General features: G+C 40.7%; 1 protein-coding gene across 1 annotated transcript in view; it reads right to left on the minus strand.

The window, feature by feature from the left end:
• fbn2b (fibrillin 2b) overlaps positions 1-18,557 on the minus strand; it is a gene marked incomplete at its 5' end in the record, with an annotated part of 59,269 nt that overhangs the window by 11,453 nt on the left and 29,259 nt on the right. The window contains 33 exons of the mRNA XM_079245097.1: positions 56-181; positions 329-454; positions 581-649; positions 793-954; positions 1,549-1,671; positions 2,161-2,283; positions 2,389-2,514; positions 3,008-3,130; positions 3,226-3,348; positions 4,017-4,142; positions 4,394-4,519; positions 4,626-4,748; positions 4,894-5,019; positions 5,231-5,356; positions 5,525-5,653; positions 5,760-5,885; positions 6,012-6,239; positions 6,322-6,447; positions 6,800-6,850; positions 7,221-7,358; positions 7,884-8,003; positions 8,184-8,309; positions 8,676-8,801; positions 8,884-8,937; positions 9,033-9,308; positions 9,563-9,685; positions 9,771-9,896; positions 10,004-10,123; positions 10,291-10,434; positions 10,568-10,783; positions 11,429-11,581; positions 14,469-14,594; positions 18,322-18,447. Of these exons, the coding sequence (XP_079101223.1) occupies positions 56-181; positions 329-454; positions 581-649; positions 793-954; positions 1,549-1,671; positions 2,161-2,283; positions 2,389-2,514; positions 3,008-3,130; positions 3,226-3,348; positions 4,017-4,142; positions 4,394-4,519; positions 4,626-4,748; positions 4,894-5,019; positions 5,231-5,356; positions 5,525-5,653; positions 5,760-5,885; positions 6,012-6,239; positions 6,322-6,447; positions 6,800-6,850; positions 7,221-7,358; positions 7,884-8,003; positions 8,184-8,309; positions 8,676-8,801; positions 8,884-8,937; positions 9,033-9,308; positions 9,563-9,685; positions 9,771-9,896; positions 10,004-10,123; positions 10,291-10,434; positions 10,568-10,783; positions 11,429-11,581; positions 14,469-14,594; positions 18,322-18,447 (4,362 nt within the window). The remainder of the gene's footprint in view (positions 1-55; positions 182-328; positions 455-580; positions 650-792; positions 955-1,548; positions 1,672-2,160; positions 2,284-2,388; positions 2,515-3,007; positions 3,131-3,225; positions 3,349-4,016; positions 4,143-4,393; positions 4,520-4,625; positions 4,749-4,893; positions 5,020-5,230; positions 5,357-5,524; positions 5,654-5,759; positions 5,886-6,011; positions 6,240-6,321; positions 6,448-6,799; positions 6,851-7,220; positions 7,359-7,883; positions 8,004-8,183; positions 8,310-8,675; positions 8,802-8,883; positions 8,938-9,032; positions 9,309-9,562; positions 9,686-9,770; positions 9,897-10,003; positions 10,124-10,290; positions 10,435-10,567; positions 10,784-11,428; positions 11,582-14,468; positions 14,595-18,321; positions 18,448-18,557) is intronic.

The following is an 18,557-nucleotide window of genomic DNA, read 5'->3' on the forward strand; positions in this document are numbered from 1 at the left end:
CACACAATCTGATTTAAAGTGATGCAACTTGCTTTCGTGACTTTCTCCTACTCACCCATGCAGTTGTTTCCTCCGTTGACCTGCATGTATTCAGGAGGACACACACATGTGTAGTTGCCCAGCGTGTTGTAGCAAGTGCCAGGCCCACAGATTCCAATATGCGTCGTACACTCGTCAATATCTTCAAACAAAGACATGATAACAAAAAAAAAAGAAATAATAAAGTAAGAGAAAATATCGCTTAACTTATCAGAATAACTATAAATGCAAAAAAAAAAAAAAAAAAAAAAAAAAAAAAAGAAGAAGAAGAAGTGGGAAGAGCAGATACCTTCACAGATGCGAGTGTCTTCATTCAGATAGTAGCCTGCTGGACACTCACATTGGAAACTACCAAATGTATTAATGCAGTTTCCACCCTGGCAGAGACCTGGAAGCTCTTGGCACTCATCAATATCTGCAGAAAAGAAAAAAAAAAAAATCTATTTTTTTTAAATGTATCATCAAAATATTGAAATGGAAGTCTCGGCTTGGTATCATCTTAATAGAAAGCAGGAAAATTAGAATAAATTGGATCGTTTACCTTCCAGGATAACAGTGATAGGATTAGGTCTGAACCCCTCCCCTCCTGGACAAAGAGTCTTGTACTCCGCTACAAGATAGAGACACAAAGAAAATCAGATGACTCCTACAAAAATCTGACTTTGCTAATAATTTGTATATTTTAAATGGAAGCTTCATTTAGAGACTAAAATTCGAAGCAAATTATTTTGATCAGAGCTTTGTTGTGCATACTGGAGTTGGAGGGGGGGCAGAGTTCACAAGGGTTTCCCCAAGCTGTTCCTTTGGAGCAGCAACAGGAAGCTCGGGTCACACCCACGCCGATCTCTGCACTGCAGGATATTCCTCCATCACCACGAGCAAGAACATCCAAGAAGCAGTTGCCAACACGGGTATCTGAAGGAAATGCAAAAATGTGAGTCCAAAATTACATCAGTATTAGTTCAGCCAAAGCAAAACTCTAATGACAATGTTGCTCAGCAGGCAGAGCAGGTCGTCCAGTGACCGGAAGGCCTGATTCCTGCACAACCCGGTGTATGAATGTAAATTAATGTTTTGGTGGCGGTCACAGAGGCTGCAGGCATGCTGCTGTGTTTCTGTCAGTGTGTCCTCGTGCAGCTGCGGCCACACATGTAGCTTATCGTTACAAAGTATAAAGGAGGAGTGATGGAATATTGCATTGTAAAGCAATTTGGGTGCCTTAGGAAGCACTTCATATATCTAATCTATTTGAAGCTTTTAAAAGTCCAGGCATGAATGCTTGTTTGTGTGTTTGTGTGAGATAACCATGTGATTTAAGAGTGAAGCATATCAGGGTTTTCCAAATATCTTTATCTGAAAGGATGGTCCATAACAGACTCTGGGCTATAATATACTGTTTATATGTCATGTGTTGGATTTAATGTGTTTTTTTTTGTTTTTTTATTTATTTATCAACCATCATGATTGATGCTTGTGTTCTTATCTGTGACTCATCAGACTGCAACTCACCCACACAGCCCACTCCAGTGGGGTTCAGCTCAAAGTCACCAGGACATTTACACAGGTAGTTCCCAGGTGTGTTCACACATATTCCATTGATGCAGTTTACAGGGTCGGCACACTCATTGATATCTGCAGAACACACAAACACATATTCTGAACTACCATATGCCAACTTGCTTCTTTAGACATAAGGATTTTGACAAACTGAGTGTTTCCAAACTTTTTTCCTTTAAAAACATTCTGTTCACACTGTTATTGGAAAAATTTATTTCCATAAACAGAACAAATTAACAGCAAATTAGTAGTAATTCCTTTGCTGATTATTGAAAAAATGTATACATGTAAAAAAAAAGTTGATGAATAATTAATTTGATTATCTGATTGTTTTTTTAAAAAAAAACTAAAAAAAATACAGTAAAGCACAAAGTTTTGTTTTGAAATGTCTCATATTTAGTATCTAAGATAAAAGATCACGCTGCCACGAGATCATTTACAACATTTAATTTGATTTTAATATATCAGCTTTTAGGTCTGGCGATGAAGAAGACACCTCCAAACTATGATGATACACAGAAGTTCAGCCCAGCTGTGTGTGACTGACTTTAATGCTGAACATACCAGTACAGTTTCCTCCACTGCGGTCCAGCTCGTAACCATCATCACACACACAGCGGAACATCCCGGGAAGGTTTTGGCACGTTCCAAATACACAGATGTTCTGGAAATTACACTCATCAATGTCTGTGGCAGAGACAGCAAAGATAAGGAGAATTTCATTTCCCAATCCTGCCTGGAGAAAGAGCTGTAGAAAAAGAGGAAAACATCACAGAAGAAAGAGTGCTGTACCTTGACAGGCTTTGCTGTCCTCTGTAGGAGTGAAGCCCATCTCGCACTCACAGCGGTAGCCTCCTGGAGCGTTCAGACACTGACCATTCTCACACAGGTTCACGTTGTCTGCACACTCATCCATATCTAAAACCAGAACAGATTACAAGAAATAAAACAGGAGGGAGGATATTAGTGTGCATTATGATTGATAACTAACATTTCAGGTTCTGATATTGAAATATTCTGGTGTATTTGGTCTTATTTGTTCATTATAAATCCAGACTTCTTCTTTTTTCTGATTTGCTGTCGGTGACCAATCTGGTGAATAATTTTGATCTTTTTAAACACCTACAATTATTTTCTTTGTTTTTCAGTAATATAAGTGAAGTAATGACAGACACTCTCAAGCTGTTCCGTTGACAATATGATACAAATGTTTTTATGCAATTAGGCTGACAAATATATTAGGTAACCTTTGTTGCTACAATATTTCAGTAATTAAATATGCATAATTTTTCTTGCATTCAAACTACTTTGAAGCTTGAATTTTCAATATAATCCTTCTAAAATCTGAGATTTTGATCCTTCATAGGACAAATTGCTTTCCAGTTAAACAGATGAAGTAATATGAACATACCAGAGCACGAGAAGCCATCTCCATTGAAACCTTCTTTGCATGTACACCTATATGATCCTGGAGTGTTGACACAGTCTGCATTGGGGTTGCAACTGTGATCCTCTAAAGAACACTCATCTTGATCTGTAGAAGAGACAATTTTTATTGAAATAGTTGAGTTTTTGGTTGTAGAGATTTCTGTTTTCTAAACTCATATCTGATCTGCAAATCCCACTCACCCACACACTTGATGCCATCACCAACCCAGCCGTCTTGACAGCGACATTTGAAGCTTCCAGGCATATTGATACAAGCGGAATGCACGTCACAGTTATGAGCTCCGATCTCACACTCATCGATATCTGTGAATATGCAGGTCAATGAAACAATTTAGACTGCTTGGGACTTTGTCTTCAACTGCAGGTATTTCTGTATAATAACACTGCAACCACCATCACAAATAACAATCCTGGTTTTGTTAACGCAAACAAAAACTGTTAATTGCAAAATTACAATTACATTTATAACTTAAACTGGCCAAAAGCATCTGCTTTTATCTTGTCCCCTTTCAAACAGTTTCATGCAACTGAAATAAATGTTTATCTTTTGCTGTTAAATGGTGAAAATTAAAGTGAGAACATTGGTAGGTCCTGAAATCTGCGCCATTGTCACAAAGTCATCCGAAATCCCAAAAACTCCACATCAGTAAAATCATTGGCTTTAGTTTGCAGGAGAGGAGTGCTTTAGTTTGCAGGAGAGGAGTGCTCCAGTTTTTCTTTCACTAACCACAGCAGTTTTCCATCTGCTCGCAGTGATGCCTGGTTTTGAGCTGCGCCAGGCTGTGGTTGAATAATTAACTTCTAAAACATAAACCTGGAACTACCGTATGCATGGATGAGCTGTCAAAACACTCAGCTCAGTGCTGGACACACAGGCTCAGACCTCCCTGCGACAGCCTGGTCTGATTTTTAAACGTGTGTGTGTGTGTGTGTGTGTGTGTGTGTGTGTGTGTGTGTGTGTATGTTCATACCTGTGCAGCCTGTGGATCCCTTTTTGACAAAGTATCCCAGCTGACAGTGGCAGATGAAGGAGCCTTTAGTATTCTCACAGTCACCGTGGAGACAGATGTTTGGGTTCAAATCACATTCATTCACATCTGGGCAGACAAGCGCAGACAGGCAGCGGTGATGCAACAATGTTGTCACGGTGAGTTTTGAGAGTGACAGAAATCAAATGTGACAGAGAAATTCCCACAGATAGCTAAATGGAGGCAAAGGTATGTTTGGATCTGTACGAGTCCGTGAATGAAAAACACAAGAGTGGCAGGCAGAAAAGAACAGGAATAGCTTAAAATAGGGCAACATTTCTTTCAAAATTTTCTTGGAAAACTATTGTTTATCGTCGTACCTATACAGGTCCTCATGTCCATGGAAGCCATGAAACCATCGTAACACAGACAGCGGTATTCTCCTGGGATATTGGTGCACTGGCCTCCGTCGCAGATGTCTGGAGTCTCCTCACACTCATCGATGTCTAATAGATATGGCAGAGGGAGGCTTTATTTTGTTACACTGGATGACCAAAATGCAGAAGTCCATAAAATGTAAAACAAAACATTAAAAGAATCTTGATATCTTACCTGCACAGGTCCTGAGGTCAGGCATCAGAGCATATCCTTCACTACAGCTGCACTCATAGCTGCCCTCCGAGTTGGTACAGTGAGTCTCACAGCCTCCGTTCATGATGGTACACTCATCAATATCTGCAAGGACACATCGTCAAACAAAAGTTTACATAATCACCATGGTAAAAAAAAAAAAAGAAAGGAAAAAATAATCTCAACAATTAAAAGTTTTCATGATCAAACATTGCAATTTATTTTTTTGGGTTCAACTTGCTTTACTCACCAACGCAGCCCTGACGGTCTGGTGTCGCCTGGTAGCCGGTGTCACAGGAACACTGATAAGTCCCCGGCATGTTGACACACTGCCCGTTTTTGCACAAGTTGTCACTCAGTTGGCATTCATTCATATCTGAACCAGCAAGCAAGGGCAGAAAATTAGATAATATTTTGCTCTTTATATCAAATTAATTGTTTGAACATTGTCTGTGCATGAGAACTGCATGATACGGTTGCTTATTTTATAATAATACATTTTGAAATGCTGGATATGTAATATTATACCAGATGGGCATTTGTGTATGCAGATATAGCGTGTTGTGTAGGATGTATGTATGTTCCACCTTCACAGACAGCTGCATCATTGCTGAGGATGTATCCAGGCGGACATTCACACTCATAACTTCCCTCTGTGTTATAGCACTTCCCTCCATGACACAACAGGGGGTTTCTCTCGCACTCATCAATGTCTGTCGTCAAATAATATGGAAGGATAAAGATGAAGATAAGGAAGATAAAGATGATTCAGAAGAACGAAAAATAAAATGCAATATTATGTCTTTTACTTTCACTTTATGAATATTAACTCGAATAGCTTGTTTTATATATTTGTGAGTGTGAGTGTGCTTTAAACTTACCCATGCAGTTCTTCATCATCATGAAGCCACTTTCGTAGCCTTCAAAGCATTCACACTCAAAGCTGCCAGGTGTGTTGACACATGTTCCATGACCACACAGGTCAGGGGAGATTCGACATTCATCGATGTCTGAAGCATGAGTGTAAAACAAAAGGTGGCTGAGTGCTGGGTGTGTGTGGTGGGAACTTTTTACATAATTTACATAAAACTGAATCCCATCTGCCCCGATACCAACCTGTGCAGTTCCTCTCTTCAGCCGTGAGAGCGAAGCCGCTGTTGCACCGACACTTGAAACTGCCGATGGTGTTTCTGCAACTTCCATGAGTACACAGACCCTGGAAGACCTTACACTCGTTGACATCTGGAGAGAAACACAGTTATTGGACAATGAAAGTTGAAATAATTGACATGTTTTCTCATTACATGCACGATGCATTTCATATGCAACGGACAAAAACCTTTTTCAGTAATGAGAGGAACACAGTACCTTTATAGAAAGATCTGCCAGTCAGGATATCCCCTCTGTTAGCAAAGCCGCGGCCTCGGGGACAGATGGTTCTGAACTCTGGCGTGCCTTCTTTGGGACACTCCTCACAATCGACTCCCCAGGCGGCGCCGACAGAACAGCAACACATGTCCACACGGTATCTCCCTGGCAGTGGCTCGCCGCACTCATCCTCATGCCACTTCTTGTAGCATTGCTCACTACGCATGTCTAATAGTGATTTAAAAAGTCATTCAGCTATACTTGTGCAGTAACAAGAAACAATGGCAGGGCATATTTACAGTCTGCGTACCAACACATGTTCGTCCCGTACTGTCCAAGGTCAGACCCTCTGCGCACTCACAGCGGAACGATCCCTGGGTGTTCACACATCGCCCATTTGTACACACTCCAGGGAATACCTCACACTCATTAATATCTACAGGAAGTGCAACATTTTAAGAGTCACTACACAGTGAAACACGCAAAACATGCTGTTTTTGTGAAAAAGAAGATTTTTTGGTGCCAAATTTTTCTAATCACAAATACTGTGCTTTAATGGGAGAGAACTTTGCAATTTCATGAAAGAAACACGACTAACAATCTTAAAAAATATTGTCAAGCTATAATAATGATGATAATAATAATAATAATAATAATAATAATAATAATAATAATAATAATAATAATAATAATAATAATAATGAAAGATTTGAAGGCTAGTCTGTACATTCCGTCTGGATGTTGCCTTAAAAAAACATGCAGATTGAGATGCTGGTAAATATTCATACCTTCACAAACAAGGCCCTTCATGCGAGCAAATCCTCTAGAACAAGCCGTGTCTGAGGAAACAATATTAAAAGAATGTGTCACATTTTCTGCCAGATATAGCAAGCAAAGTGTGTCTGAATATAGTTTGCCTTTAGTTAATTCTGACACCAGCCAAAAGTTAACAATATGGTTTGACTGCTTTATGTATAAAAGTTTATACATGTCAGAATATTACAAACAGCGCACACAGATATGTCCATCTCTGGGATGTCAAACAGTTAAATGAGTAACAGTGGCGATCAGATATGCAACCTGCTATAGTCAGGCTTCATCATTGAGGGGCCCTTATTATATTAATGTCCAGAATGAGTGTGTGTAGGATTTGGCTAAAACGTTTTAGCTTAACACAGTGAATGAATTTAAGTGTGCATGAGAACTTACCGATCTCGCAGGGTTCACACGGGCTGCCCCAGGCGGCTCCTAGTGTGGAGCAACACTCAGACTTCAGCGTGGCTCCGTTGATGTTGACCTCACAGCGGTTATCCTGTATTGTGAGCCAACAAGTACTCTTCATACTGTCTGCAAAACCAAAGAACAACAGAGAAGGCTTGATTAAAGATACCCTCAGGAGTTCTCATGTGAACAAACAGTTCTGCTTACATTCAGCATTCCCACCAAAATAGCACAAACCTAACAAATGCAGTAAGTGCATTTCTATTCCCAGTAAAACATTTGCCAAGCAAAGTTTTTTCAAAACAATTTCCAAGAAGAAAAAAACTCAAAGGGCTATCTATAATTTCATCTGAGGGTCTTACATTCCACACGTCATATTGAATGTGTGGCGAATCTCCGTGAGGCAAAACTTTCTCCATGCAAATCAAGAGCATGCATGCATGTATTAATGTAATAAATTAGCTGCGTGTGTCTGTGAAATCATCTGAGGGTGACACTCCCTTTGGATTCCACCTTAAAACCTGAGCCGCATCAGTGTTTGTTTAGAAAAGAGGAAAAGACCAGATTAAAACGATAAGAAAGAAAAGACTCATTCAGCGCATAGTTCCCATTAACATTCACGTTTGGTGTTTTATGGATCTCAGGTCTCACCGACACAGATGGTGTTGGTGGAATCCAGTTTGCTGCCATGGCTGCACTCGCAGTTGAAGGACCCGGCCACGTTCCGACATGCTCCGTTGATGCATGGGCTGGACTCACACTCGTTGATATCTAAAACATGTGCAAACACACCTGAGGTCAGAGCTGAGGGGCCAGTTCAAATGTTTGTTAAAACACATGTCTCCTGTTTTAATGAACCACATGTTTACTGGAAAACAGCACATCTGAGAAGACCACCTCAAAACAACCATGACAAATTAAAGACAAAGCAATGACTGATCTAGCTCTCACCTTCGCAGGTCTCTGAGTCGGGTTTGAAGACAAATCCTTTTGGACATGAGCATGTGTAGGAGCCAGGAGTGTTTCTACACAGCCCATTGTCACACAGCAGTCTGTTCACCAGACACTCGTTGATGTCTGCAAGGAGAAAAAAAGAGAAAATTTGGTGATTGTAGCAGTACTTCAATGCAATTTCCATATTCTACAAAAAATTCTGCATCAGATTGATGTCAGCATCCATGATGGCACATTCAGATGCTGCAAGGCCGGCATCTTTTAGGTGCTGGCTCAGGAGGGTGCGGGAAAACACTTAACTTCCCACATCCCACAACAAAGTATTATCTTATACAGTAAAGTATTATCTGTCCTCATCGGTTGAATCTAGTGTGTCTAAATGACACATAAATCTACCTTCACTGAATTCATGTGGTCACAACGACTGCCTACAAGTCTAAAACAGGTTCATACTCTTACTTTACCAAATAAAAACAAACACCGACTCACCAACGCAGTTCTTGCCACTCGAGTCTGACTCGTAGCCTATGTTACAAATGCAGCGGTAGCTTCCTCTGAGGTTCTCACAAATGCCATTCTGGCAAATGTCTGGGTCCAAGGCACACTCATTGATGTCTAGAAAACACCAGATGTTACCATTAAAAGATGTTGCGATTGAAGAATATCTAACATTCACATTTGTAAAACATATCCTGACCTCTCCCGTCGGCTGTGATGCCAATACCGCTGCTGCATACAGCCTGGAACTCAGCTGGAAGACACAAGATGAGCAAAACAAGATTAAAAGGGTTTGTTTTTGTTTTTATTTGTCTTTAACTAGTAACAAGGCTGTGACAAAGATGTTACCTGAGTTCCTAGATGGGCAGGGTTGGCAAGGCTCTCCAAAACCATGCTCTGGGTTAGCACAGCAGCACTCTGACTTGGTCACTGCGCCTGGGAATGGACGTGAGCACGTGCCCATTTTTATGGCACCATAGCAGGTGGTCCTCATATGTGTATCCACACACACTCTCCCATCTACATCAACAGCCAGGCCAGGTGGGCACTCGCAACGGAAGGAGCCCTCTGAGTTGATGCAGCGGCCATTCATGCAGATGCCAGGAATCTGACACTCATCGATGTCTAATGGAGAGAGAGTGATTGATGCAAATGACACATCACAGGTCAGGTTCAGCTTCGGAAGCTCAAAGAAATTAGAACAATATGCAGGAAACTCCAAAGTGTCAAGAGAAAGTAGGTAAATACACGCTGCACAGAAACATGAAACAAAGTGCACATGAGTTTTAAAAAAATCCCTCTCAAATCTGCTCTGAGACATTCATTTATTCATTTTACAAAGTTTTCACGTCTGTGTTTCCACATTCTAAATCACTTACCAGTGCAGTAGCGTCCATTGGGTGCTAGTGCAAAGCCAGGTTTACAGATGCATTTAAAGCTTCCATCCTCATTGATGCACATGCCGTTGAGACACATGTTAGTGGTGGCACACTCATCGTGGTCTGGTGGGGCAGAGACAACTTTAGTCAGTTTCACAGTTATAAAGATTCATGTGAAACTCTAATTGATCTTGTGATTGTTTCTTACCAATGCAGTTCTTCCCATCAGCAGTAAGCTCAAAGCCAGCGTTACAGATACACTGGAAGCTTCCGTCTGTGTTGACACAACGGCCATTGCGACACATCACTCCATTCACAATGCACTCATCGATATCTACAAAGAGGGAGACAGGACTGTTAACGGTATTTATTATCCTGAGCTTTAATAAAGTATATAGACTTTCCATTTCTAATATTTAAAGGAATTCTGGTTGGATGTACCAATACAAGCTTGTTTTGTAGGGGTTCCTTGGTATCCTTCATGGCACTTGCAGTGATATGATCCAGCTGTGTTGACACAGTCTCCGTTGATACATGGGTTACTTGCACACTCATCCACATCTGAAGAGAGGAAAAAATAAATAAATTAAAGCTGCGTTATGATGACAGGGATAAACTATCAAATTCCTCCTATCAACATCAACCAGCATGTTTATTAAGTTCCTTAAACTGCCAGAAGATGGCATTGTAATGCATGCAATAAAGTCTGCCATTGGCATTTTCCCTACCAATACACTCTCCACGAACATCCTGCTTGTAGCCCATGTTGCACTCGCAGCGGTAACTTGGAGGTGTTGGGATACAGCGTCCATTCAAGCACAATTTGGTAAAATGTTTGCACACATCAATAGTTTCATTTATAGAAACGGTGCCTGAGGAAACACAACAGACATATTAGCCAAAGAAGCAGAACCAACTACAAAAGCAAATGCAATTTATCTTGATGCAGAGCTTCATCTGAAGTGAGAATTTTCTCAGACTTGTTCAGATCTCTGAACTGCTCACCTATGTTTTGGTGGGTGAGGCCTCCTCCATTGCCTCCAAAGCTCCCACCATTCTCACCAAAGCTTCCCCTTCCGTTCCCGCCATTTCCTCCATTACCATTGCCATTGGGCACAGTGGGGAACTTAAATCCAAAGTTGCCATTATTGGGGAAGTATCCATTAGGAAAGAGGCCATGGTCTTGTGGAACACCCACAATACACATCCGCCTGTACTCATCTTAAAGAGATGAAAAAGAACAACAAACGGACTTTAAGATAAGTTTTTATATATGTTTGCACTGGTGGAATGAATTAAACAACTCAGAAATGAATGTATTTGTTAAACTGTAAGTGTTCATTGGTTTGACATACGCTAATATAAAAATTCCCTTGCTTGCTGAACTGACCTGTTTTGATGTTGATCTACAGGAACATATGTCAGTGTTTGCATGTGTGTACACAGTCCTCTGTTTTACATAGTTTACATAAAAACCAGGGGGAGTATGTTCTCCAGTCCAAGACACAACTTAGCGGTGAAAGGGGCCGATCTGCAACTGATCAGTAATGCATCACAGAACATCACGCAAAGCAATACTTTAAAACTCAGCTTAAGAGAAGAGATGATAGAAATTCAGCCTTAACCATATTCTTTTTGTTTGGACTCCTGTTATCTAAATCATGAGCTTGAGTTGATCTACACTTGTATAGCCTTTTCTTTTGTGCTACCTGTGTTGATGCCAAGTCACACACAACCTATTGTGGACAACTGGCAAGAAGAAAGAAGTTGTCTGGGCCAATTTGCTGGGGTTTGTAGGCTGTGTAGCTAGTCTACAGCTGGAATGTGAGATCTGTGTCTTTTGTCCCGTGCATCATGCACGCTCACCAGAGCCTCTGACAGGACACATCTCAGGGATCTGTCCCAAAGCCCAGCAGCGTCCGGTGTCACAGCAACACTGCATCTTGCTGTACTGGCCATTCAGCTCTCCAGCGCAGCGGCCATTAGCCAGAGCAGCGTAACAGGTGCCCGCGCGTTGATCTGAAGCCACATGACATCAATTCATACGATTAGATGAATGAAGAGGCAGCAATAGATGATTCAGGTAAAAAAACAAACAACAGACAAGTAAAAAACTTTACTGTATGTGAAAATAAATAAAGAGTCTTTGTGAACCAAAATAAGCTTCTAGTAAATGTATGAGAATGGTAAATCCTGCTAGCATCTTTACTTTACGGTATCCAGTAGCTTGTTGCCTTGTGTGTGCAAAATTTCAAGGTAGCACTTTAAAAAGTTTTACAACATTTGACTTTTGAATTCATGATGCATTAAACTTGTTGATATGAAAGGCTCCATCTAAGGAAATTCACATGAACTATAAAAATGACAATATAGTTAGAAATATATGATTAAATTTCTGCCAACTAAAGACAAAGCAGGAACTTTGGAAAGCTAAGAAGTCAGACAACTTGGCTGCCCTCTCTCTCTGCCTGAGGTGGAAGCCTCTTTATATGTTCCCAGCAGGAAGGGTTGCCTGGGGTCTCAACTTATTACAGGCATCTGAAAAACCCCTAAAAGGGGTCCAAGTTGTTACAGTTTTTTTCAGATCAGGGCCAGTGGAACAGGAGAGGAAAGTGGGGCTCAACGAGCATATGTAAAGAGATGATAGAGAATGAGACATGGAGTCTTTGGATACACAGCGTGGCAGTGAGAACGTGGGTATCATTTTTGAAAGTGTTCAGCATATGTGAGAGAGAATTTGGAGCGCATCTAAAGAAAGCAAGAAGGAGGGAAGAGGAAAAAAGGAGTGAGGGAGGACAGAGGGAGGAGTGCAAGTCGATTAAGTCACTAATGAGCCAGCAGTCTGGAATTAATCAGTTCCATGTGGAGCAATTCTTGCCAATTAGATTGAACATGAGGGGCTGCACTCTGTCTGGGAGCACACACAATGCAGTACACACACATTTACATGAAAAACCAGTATACAGGTATACATTCCCATACATATCCACCAGCATGTATACAAGCCACAAAAACGTCTCAGAGGAATGACGGAGCTAGAGGCATGGTGGAGAATAGGGTGGGGGTTATGATGAAGATGATGATGACTTAAATTGGATCCAGACTGGGGTTTGTTGGCTAGTGTTGTGGCTCCACTACACAAGCATATGCTTTCATTTTCTGAGGTGTTTTTACAGACTCACTGACTGGACAGGTCTTCTTTTCTTCATGCCTCTACCATGCGACAGGGCATAAAGCTCTGATTACTGTTAGCCCCCCCCCCCCCCAGCTCCCACCGACCTAGTTTACCACAGAGCCGAACGTCTCACACAACTCTGGCCACAATATAAAGCCTCCACATCAGAACAAACTTCCTGCTTCTAAAAGATTAAAAGAGAGAAAAAAAGGATGAAGAAGAAACAGCAAGATTCTCTACTGTAAATCACAGAAATGTTGGCTGAGGGAGCAATCCTGGTTTTACAAGGAAGAAAGATTGGGTGAGAAAATTAGAAATAATGGATAAGGAGAGATATCACCTCAGGGTAGAGAAGAAGAAAAGGGTAAAAAGAAAGGAGACAAAGAAAAATAGGAACGTGCTTAATAACAGACAGATGAAAATGGTCTGTTGTGTGATTTGCAGAGCAGTGTCCACATGAAACCTACAAAACAAAAAAGTTACTTGAAGCTGCCAGATATTGTACTTATTTGTCTTAATTTCATCCTTCCAGTACGCCACCTGTTTGTAACTTGAAGTGTCACACTTCCATTTCCCATCCATGTTGTTTGCTGACTTTTCCATTTTATCATTTTTGCATCGTAGGTTATAAATGTTTACTTTCATTACTTTGCTGAATCTCAGTTCTCAGTTCATCCCCTTTAACAGCATCAGTGCAGTAACAGAAATACTAATGTGGAAATAAAACGGCCATATATAGTACCAGTCAAAAGTTTGGACACATTTCCCATTAAATTCAATGGGAAATGCTGGTATTGTGCATACAAGGTATTATTATAGACTGTATGCCAGGTTTACCTGGTTTTAGTTTGACAGGTTACTTTTTTCCTTTCTAGTAATTTTAACTTGACCAGAAGTAAACTGGATATCTTAAAGTAGCATAATAATATGGGTAGCATCACTTTGAGTCTTGATAGTAAACTACAGACATTTCATATTCTCTGTACACATATATTTTGTCAGTGTTGTAGTTTTCTGTTTTGTGATATTTTTCTATCAAACCAGGCAAATATTTTATTTATTATATAATCATTACCTCAAACACAAAAGACAGATTACAGGAAAGCTCATGCACTAGCATCGACATCCCCTCCCAATCTCTTCACTGTATGCCACATGTTGGCACATCTCTCGTTTTGATAGATGAACCCAAATCTTCTCACGCTTTTTCCTTGGCAAAACCCACAGGGGAAGTTTTTTCCATAATTGCATAGTGAGATTGACATTTAAATATGCAAAATGAATATATGAGAAAAAGTATGTCTGTCTTGCTAAAGCAGACCAAACCTGAGCCATCCCTTGTTGAGCCTAACAAAACACAACACCTGGCTGTGTTTCACTTTAGCTGCCATGATGGGTGAGGACTGCAGGGATACATTAACACCTGATGGTGTTTCACTGGACGTGTCAGAGAGTTATGTGCTGCATGTGAATCATACGAGCACTAACTTTGCAGTACATTAATGTAGCCAAGGCCAAATAGTGCGTGCAAGTGTGTTGGTCTGCACATGGTGACCACAGGTCTGCAGGCCAGCTTGACACATTACAATTCTACTCACAGGAAGCAGTGATGAAGGGAGGCAAGTTACCAGCCAGATGTGAAGCTCTCAGCTGGCCAGGGGGTGAAGAAATGCACACCAGAGACTAGAACTGTTTTAAAAGAAAGTGTGTTTATTTGTCTGCATGACTCACCCACACATCTGGAGCCGTCTGTGCTGGAAATATAGCCTCGCGGACAGGTGCAAACGTAGCTTCCAGCAGTGTTGGTGCATTCTCCTCCATCGCAGACCCCAGGAATGGTGCTGCATTCATCAATATCTGAAACACAATTACATCATAAACACCTTACTTCATCTAGTCTGTTGATGCTCAGATGTTTAATGTTGCTTTGTTTGGAAAGATGCAGTAGCATGTTGCAGTAAGAGTTTATTTCAGGATGACATCACTGTTGGATTGATCTAATCAGACTAAAACTATAAGTCATGCAAACATGTGGCTAACAGGAACAATCCTGAGAATTGGGTCAAGAAAAATATTGACAAAGCTCTAATGGTAATGTCATCTGAAAAGTTAAGGTTAGTAAAAAAAAAATTGACATCGACGCAAGCACGGCAATTCTCCTGTTAAGTCAGCACTTTTACCAAAAATGCACATAGAATGTGATTTAGGACGTGACAATGAAGCAATCAGTGGATTTGAAAAAATCTTCAGGTGTTTAATTCCAGTCAAAAGGAACCATATGTGTGTAATATCAACATATTATACCAATGAGGAGTAAATATGGTATCATACACGCTTAAGGCAATAAGCTGACATGATTTATACTTACTATGGTGTGACTCGGTAATGTTTTGGCAGGGGCCACCTCTGTGTGGTATGCTTTATGACGGCATCAAGTTATATTATTCTAAGAGGGGGCCTCATGCTCTATGATGGGGGGAACCCTAAGTAAAGTTCCAGAAAGTATTGGTTTTTTACGATGTGTCACGCTTATTCATATGTAATGACTGAGCCACTGCCGGGCACAATTACAGCATTAATGCAGAAGTGGTGTGTATAGTAATGTGGGTGTGCTCTGTGTTTTTAACTGGAAATGTTAAAGGTAAGCAAGAGTTTCTCTCTATGAAGGTCAAAAGAATACAGCTGTTGTCCATGTTCTCTGTGAAGGTACATGTGCATCTTAGTATGTAGCAACGCCTAATGTGGGAAGCCAAGAGGCTGCTGTTCCCTGCTGACTTGTGTCTGACAGCAGAGGTAGAGGGCTGAGGTGAGGCTGTAAAAGTTCAGCCAAATAAACCTTGTGTCAGCAGCCGCCACTGAGAGCCAGACATTACTCTACATGGACGTTAAGCTCCAGGACTGACTGCACGTGTGTGCAAAGGGATATGTGTATCACCTGGAAAGATGTCATCAAAACGACCAACAGTCTGTGAGAAAAACCTTTCATACAAAATGTTTTCACTTTTTCTTTTAAAAATCTCATGTAAATAAGTTTGTCTGTGACTGCGTATTTGTATTGCACATATATGCAACAATCTGGAAGTGTCAGAGAAACAGGGAGGTCCGTTTGTGTAATGACAAGTCTCCCAGATGCTGTGTTTCTTTGTTCAGTACTAACAGCTGGTTTTGAGCCAAAAGACTGTATTTATAGAAGGAAAATGGAGGGAGAGGCAGAAAAAGTAGAGAGGGGGACGGTCAAAAAAAAGGAAAAAAAAAGTGTGTGTGTGTGTGTGTGGGGGGGGGGGGGGGGGGGGGGGGGGGGGGTTGCACCATTAAATACAGTCTGGACTAAAGGCCGACCATAAAGCCAGGTGCCTTGCTGTGCCAAAAAACAATCCAGCACCCTCGACATCTTAAGGCACTTCATCTTAAATGCTTCAGAACCCTGCATATTCCACAGTGGGAGCGCTCGGTGAGGTTGTTTTTTCAATAAAGAGCTTCAGCCTTCAATCCAGCGAGTTCTCTGACCTGTTTGGGATCATCTTTCACCAGTGTATCAACCAGCTGCCTCTAAATGCTGCAATAAGAGGTGTTTTGTCTTCCCTCACTGCATCTGACATTTGAGAAAGACCCAAAATTCCTGACTAGGATTTGAGTCATGCGAAGAGGAGGCCCAGTCCAATATTTAGTTATCTTTAAGGTCTTAGCTGGAGAGTTAATCAGTAAAGGCTGTGGATGCATGTGATGTGCGTGATGTGCGCTGCAGAGTTGCTCTTGCACCAGTGTTGGGCGAAAGTATTTTCCAGAAACTTGCATGAGTAAATCTTCAGTAAATGCTCAAAATCCTTCATCCTAATGATACCAGCAATCTTCTCATGCCTTTGTGACATCTAATTCAACATGGTGATCCAAATCCATCAGGGATCCAGCTCAGTTGCATCCATCTGCACCATCACTAGGCAGCATCATTTAGTTCAAGGAAATGAAATGAAATTTTTTCATATCAATATTTTATTTCAACCTGAGAAACCATCAGCAACTCCACAATTAGCTGATTCTCTTACACCACATATCAGTAGCCAGTTCTGATCAGTCTAGTAGGGTTGCTACATAAGTTAACTCTAATGGAATTAAGAAGTTGGAGGAATGTTAATCCCTCTTCTGTGCTCTTTTTCCTTAACTCAGGCAGTCTGAGGACTGTGTGTAGTTATCTGTACTAACAGAATGTGGCTACAGCATCCACACCCATATCTCATCAAGCAGACCTCAGCATCTCTCATTCGCTCCTTAACCGAGGTAGCATTCCCCAGACAACCACAACTGAAACTAGGGTTCTGCTGAATTTATAGAACTCATCCATCCAATTTCCTTCCTAATTCACTAAGAAATAAATCACCTCCTGCTCTGACATAGCAATTGCTCCCTATGAATCTGAAGGTGGAAGCACCAGTTCCCAGCATATACTAGCAGTTGTATTCTTCCACTATTATCTGCAGCTCTCCGCTCTGCAACAAGTTGCCTACAGAAAAGTCAAATTCAGATAAAAAAATTTGTACACATATTAACTGATACAGTGCAGCCTTTGACTTGTTTAAGTGTATAAATGTCATCAGCTGAAACAGTTTAGGAGCTTTCTGTAATCGTCCCAGATGACTGAGAACACATCGGCCTTCCTCCAGCAGACACAACTCCTGGCTGGCTAAATATCAGGCTGTTTAGTTTGGGCATTGTTTAAATTCCATCCAATCAACACACTGTAACGTGAATCCGCTCTGCTGAGAGTGCACACGTTTCCGTGTGTGTGTGTGTGTGTGTGTGAGTGCATGCTGATGTGCACATGTCAAGCCTACTTTAACTTCAAACGCATTGCCACATTTTAAGCACCCGTGGAGATTTGTCAGACCGATTCCAGAAAACCCGCAGTCGTCATAAAATGTACAGTACATGAATGTCCCACCATTAGCTCAAATAAATCTGAATGAAGTCCCACAGTTCTAGTGTAAAGTTATCTGTTGTGAAATGCTTGGATTCTTTTAAAGATGTCATGAGTCTTAACTTCAATATATATATATATATATATATATATATATATATATATATATATATATATATATATATATATATATATATATATATATATATATATATATATATATAAAAGATTAGTTTGGCAGTATTTTGGTTGCTTAGTAAAAGCTTTTGTCATCCTGCATTATTAGAAATTATTTAAGTGAAGTCATTATAGACTGCAATAAGGTCTGGGAATTTTATCAGACACCTGGATTCTTTTTATCTTTTCCCGACTCTGATAGGAAGACTTTAATTTTCTTTCTTTAAAATAAAGGGCTCTCCGTCCAGCTTTATCCTCTGAAGGCTTCTCTCTGAAAACAAAGTAGGTTATAAGCCCAACTCATTCAGCTTTCATCCCCTGTTTTTAATACTAACCCAGACAATGCCTTTGGTGTGCAAAGCAGAGACTCGTGCAATTTCTGTACAATGACCATAAAACTCTCCGTCAGGACAACAAAAATTTCTTTCAGAATTTTTAAAAATGACTAAACCAGTCAGCAGCTCCTCCTCAGAGTCTTGCTTTGATGAAACTCACCTTCACATTTATGGCTGGTCTCACTCTGGCGGTGGCCAGCAGGACATTTACATTCATATGATCCCACAGTGTTGATGCAGTTGCCTCCAGAACACAGACCTGGCACTGCCTGGCACTCATCCACATCTAAAAAAAAAAAGAAAAAAGAAAGCCAGTTACAGAAATGAGTCAGAAGAAGCAAAACGATTCAAGAGATACAGCATCTCATGCTTTTAATTAAACCAAAACCTTAAAAG

This window comes from Telmatherina bonti (genome assembly GCF_933228915.1).
Source record: "Telmatherina bonti genome assembly, chromosome: 8".
NCBI classification, from domain to species: domain Eukaryota; kingdom Metazoa; phylum Chordata; class Actinopteri; order Atheriniformes; family Telmatherinidae; genus Telmatherina; species Telmatherina bonti.